We start from the raw sequence: 4,703 nt of genomic DNA on the forward strand, positions 1-4,703 counted from the left end.
ATGATGAAGAAATTGATGGCTGACCAGCAAGACCACACTGCAGAGATGATAAAGAAAGTGATGGTTGACCAGGAGATGATAAAGAAAGTGATGGTTGACCAGCAGGCCCAAGCCGCAACAATGAGAAATTTGGAGCGCCAAATGGGACAACTTGCTAGTACCCAAAATACTCGACCAGTTGGAGTTCTTCCAAGTGACACTGAGGCTAATCCTAAGGCATATATTAATTCTGTCTCATTGAGGAATGGGAGATAATTAGAAGAAGTCCAATCGAAAAAGAGAAAATAAGTGACCTTTAATGAGAAGCCGACCACTATAGAGTCAGAATCAGAAAAACCAAGGGAGTCCGAGAAGCCAGCTGAAGAGGCAGTGGATGAGAAACCCCCACCATTAGTTGCGAGGCCACCACTTCCGTTCCCACAAAGATTTCAGAATATGAAGGATAATGCCACGTATAAAACGTTTCTTGATATTTTGAAGCAGGTGCAAATAAATATTCTATTAGTAGATATCCTGCAAGAAGTGTCCAAATATGCAAAATGCATCAAGTACATAGTGGCAAATAAAAGGAGGCTGACTGAATTCGAGACTGTGGCACTTACTGAGGAATGTAGCTCTAGAATCCAAATCAAGATACCTCAAAAATTGAAGGATCCAGGTAGTTTCACTATCCAAATCTCGATTGGTAAGCATGCAGTCGAGCGAGCTTTGTGTGATCTTGGAGCGAGCATCAATCTGATGCCACTATCTGTGTCCAGACAGTTGGGTTTGGGTGAGCCGCGCCCAACAACGGTAATCTTACAGTTGGTTGATCGCTCCCTTGCTCATCCAGAAGGAGTGATCGAAGATGTGTTGGTTCAAGTGGGTTCTTTCATATTCCCTATTGATTTCATTATCTTGGACTACGAGCCTGATCAGGAAGTCCCATTTATTTTGCGGCGTCCATTCTTAGCCACATGCCGAGCTATTATTGATGTATGCGAAGGAAAGATGACGATGAGAGTAGGTGATTAAGTGGAGGTATTTAATGTGTACAAGGCACTCATATTTCCATCCCACTATGAAAAGCTATCCATGATTTCTGTAGTGGAAAGCAATGCTATGCCATTGGTGCCTTATATGAGCCCCACAGATCCTCTTGAACGAGCTTTGATTGGGAATGAAGAAGACATTAAAGACAAGATGATGGGTGAAATTGAACAAGTACTTGATACATCATGCAACTATGTCTATGGGTTTGGGAAGCTTGAGGAGTTGGACAAGCATGTTGCTCTGACCTTCCTAAGCCATCTATTGAGGAAGCTCCAAAGCTAGAATTAAAGCCCCTTCCAACACATCTGTGTTATGCTTATTTGGAGAACTCTAAAACTTTGCCAGTAATTATCTCGTCCAGCCTGAATAATGTACAAGAAGAAAAATTGCTCAGAGTACTTCGCGTGCATAAAAAGGCTATAGGGTGGGCAATTGCTGACATCAAAGGAATTAGTCCATCATTTTGCATGCATAAATATTTTTTGGAAGATGGACACCGCCCCAGTGTTGAGAATTAGAGGAGATTAAATCCTATCATGAAAGAAGTCGTGAAAAAAGAAGTAATTAAGTGGCTCGATACAGGTATTATCTTTCCTATCTCTGATAACAACTTGGTCAGCCCAATGCAATGTGTGCCTAAAAAGGGAGGGATGACTGTGGTCGAGAATGAAAAAAATGAGTTAATTCCTACTCGCACTGTGACGGGGTAGAGAGTTTGCATTGATTACAGAAGGCTCAGCAAAGCAACCCGCAAGGACCACTTCCCACTTTCATTCATTGACTAAATGTTAGACAGACTGGCGGGGCATGATTATTATTGCTTCCTTAATGGTTATTCGGGGTACAACCAGATTGTCATATTCCTAGAGGATCAGGAGAAGACCACTTTTACTTGTCCTTATGGCATTTTCGCCTTTAAGAGAATGCCGTTTGGTCTTTGTAATGCACCAACTACTTTCCAGAGATGCATAATGACTATTTTCACCGATATGGTGGAAATATTTGTTGAAGTTTTTATGGATAATTTTTCAGTCTTTGGATCTTCTTATGATGATTATTTGAAGAATTTGAGCAAGGTGTTTCCCCGTTGTGAAGAAACAAATATGGTATTGAATTGGGAAAAAATATCATTTTATGGTGCAGGAAGGCATCGTGTTGGGTCACAAAGTGTCTAGGAGCGGCATTGAAGTTGATAAGGCGAAGGTGGAGGCAATTGAAAAATTACCTCCACCCATTTCTGTGAAGGGTGTCCGGAGTTTCTTGGGACACGCGGGATTCTATCGATGCTTTATTAAAGATTTTTCTAAAATTGCTGCTCCTTTGTGCAGGTTGTCTGAAAAAGATGTGACTTTCAATTTTGACGACGCCTGCCTGAAAGCATTTGAAGAGCTCAAAAAGAAGCTGGTGGTTGCCCCCATTATTGCTGCACCGGATTGGTCCTTACCATTTGAGCTTATGTGTGATGCAAGTGACCATACTATTGGGGCAATGCTAGGCCAGAGGAAGGACAAAATATTTTATTCCATCTACTATGCGAGTAAGACTCTTGATGATGCGCAACTGAATTACACCACCACTGAAAAGTGAGTTGTTAGATGTGGTGTGGGCCTTTGAAAAATTTCGGGCATACTTGGTAGGAACAAAAGTCATAGTCCATACCGATCATGCAACAATCAGGTATCTATTTACAAAGAAGGAATCTAAGGCTAGACTGATGCGTTGGGTTTTATTGTTAAAGGAATTTGATGTGGAAATACGATATCGAAAAGGCATAGAGAACCAAGTAACTGACCATCTATCAAGGCTGGAAAAGCACAACCACGTGGAGGAGGGTGACCAAATTAAAGAAGTATTTCCTGATGAGCAACTTTTTGCTATCACCCAAGACCCTCCCCCATGGTACGCGAACTATGTGAATTATCAGGTGAGCAGGGTACTTCCTCATGAAATTGAATCTTAAGCTAGAAAGAGGTTTCTACATGATGTGAACTTCTACTATTGGGATGAGCCATATTTGTACAAGCAGTGTGCTGACCAAATGATGAGGAGATGTATACCTGAAAAGGAGGTTGAACTAATATTGTATGATTGTCATGCATCACCCTATGGAGGCCATCATGAAGGATATAGAACAACTACAAAGGTATTACAATCCGGTTTATTTTGTCCAACATTATTCAAGGACGCCCATGTATTTGTTAAAAAGTGTGACCAGTGTTAGAGAACAGGAACAATCACAAAGAGGCATGTGATGCCTTTGAATAACATCCTAGAGGTAGAGATTTTTGATGTGTGGGGGATAGATTTTATGGGACCATTCCCATTGTTAAGAGGAAACAAATACATTTTGCTAGCAGTTGACTACGTGTCAAAATGGGTAGAGGCGATCGCATTGCCAACGAATGATGCCATGGTGGTAGCCGCATTTGTGAAAAAGAACATATTCTCGAGATTCAATATTCCACGTGCTTTGATTAGTGATGAAGGGACACACTTTTGCAATCGATTTATTGAATAACCTTCTAGCTAAATATGGAGTCCGCCATAGAGTTGCGACGGCATATCATCCTCAAACACGTGGACAACTTTTGGAGGAGAAATCATCGAGTTCTTTATGCCTTTATCTTTTCTTTGTAATTTGTTTATGCAAAAATACTTGAAAAATTGTTACTACGAACATGAGTGGCTAAAACCCATAGTTCTAGGGTTGTGATTTATCAATGAATATTGTTGTTTTACGTTGACTTAACCTTGATTACAATTCACTAATATATGATTGTTTCTTAAATTCTATAATTAATTGCTTAATTGTCTGTCCAGCAGTTAGGTCCTATTTATTATCTATGCTATACTTGGGAAAGCCATATTTAGATTAGAGAAGAATTGAAGAGAGCACGATCTTAACTCTTAGGGGCGAATTTGTGGTTAGGATAGGAATATACCTAGTCACTGTACTTAATTAAATATCATAATCTTAATGCGTTCTTGATAGATTGATTCCGTAGGAATATAGACGTTGATCTATTTTGAATAGGCGAGTAGTACTTCGGGAGAAGGCTATGGGAGAAATTGTTCGATTAATTAGCAACCATGAGTGAATTTATGAAAGGGAGAGTTAACTAAAACACAATAGAATTGGTGAATCGATCACAACCCTGGAATATTTGTCTCTACTGAATACACTACAATTATTTTGCTACTTGATAATTTAGTGTAACGACCCGGCCAGTCGTTTCGAGAGTTATAACCCTGTTTTCCCCATTCCTACTTCTTTTTGTGTTATTCAGCTATATTATGTTATATCGGGTTAGTTGGTTCGAGTCCGGAAGAGACTCGGGGTGAAATGAGACACTTAGTCTCATAATTGAAAATTTTAAGTTAGAAAAATGGACCGGATATGGACCTATATGTAAACGACCTCGGATTTGAATTTTGATGATTCCAATAGCTCCGTATGGTAATTTTGGGCTTAGGAGCATGTCCGTAATATTATTTGGAAGTCCGTAGAGGAATTAGGCTTGAAATGCCGAAAGTTTTATTTTGAGAAGTTTGACCGGGGGGTTGACTTTTTAATATCGGGGTCGGAATCTGATTCTAAAAATTGGAATACCCTTGTTATGTAATTTAGGACTTGTGTGCAAAATTTGAGGTCAATCAGACGTGATTTGATA

The 4,703-nt window shown here is 39.8% G+C and overlaps 1 protein-coding gene across 1 annotated transcript; it reads left to right on the forward strand.

The window, feature by feature from the left end:
- On the forward strand, window positions 1-2,992 carry LOC142169835 (uncharacterized). The gene is made up of 6 exons (XM_075231756.1): window positions 1-216; window positions 307-1,006; window positions 1,088-1,266; window positions 1,884-2,191; window positions 2,361-2,615; window positions 2,710-2,992. Exons 1-6 carry the CDS (start codon window positions 1-3, stop codon window positions 2,990-2,992), a joined length of 1,941 nt encoding a protein of 646 aa, XP_075087857.1.
- The last annotated feature ends 1,711 nt before the right edge of the window (window positions 2,993-4,703 follow it).

Source organism: Nicotiana tabacum, chromosome 15 (genome assembly GCF_000715075.1).
Source record: "Nicotiana tabacum cultivar K326 chromosome 15, ASM71507v2, whole genome shotgun sequence".
Classification (NCBI taxonomy): domain Eukaryota; kingdom Viridiplantae; phylum Streptophyta; class Magnoliopsida; order Solanales; family Solanaceae; genus Nicotiana; species Nicotiana tabacum.

Coding starts and splice junctions, on each gene's coding strand:
- LOC142169835 (XM_075231756.1), top strand. CDS start 1: ATGATGAAGAAATTGATGGCTGACCAGCAAGACCACACTGCAGAGATG. Junction 1,007..1,087: donor AAAGATGACGATGAGAGTAG/GTGATTAAGTGG, acceptor TGATTTCTGTAG/TGGAAAGCAATGCTATGCCA. Junction 1,267..1,883: donor TTGAGGAGTTGGACAAGCAT/GTTGCTCTGACC, acceptor GGGTACAACCAG/ATTGTCATATTCCTAGAGGA.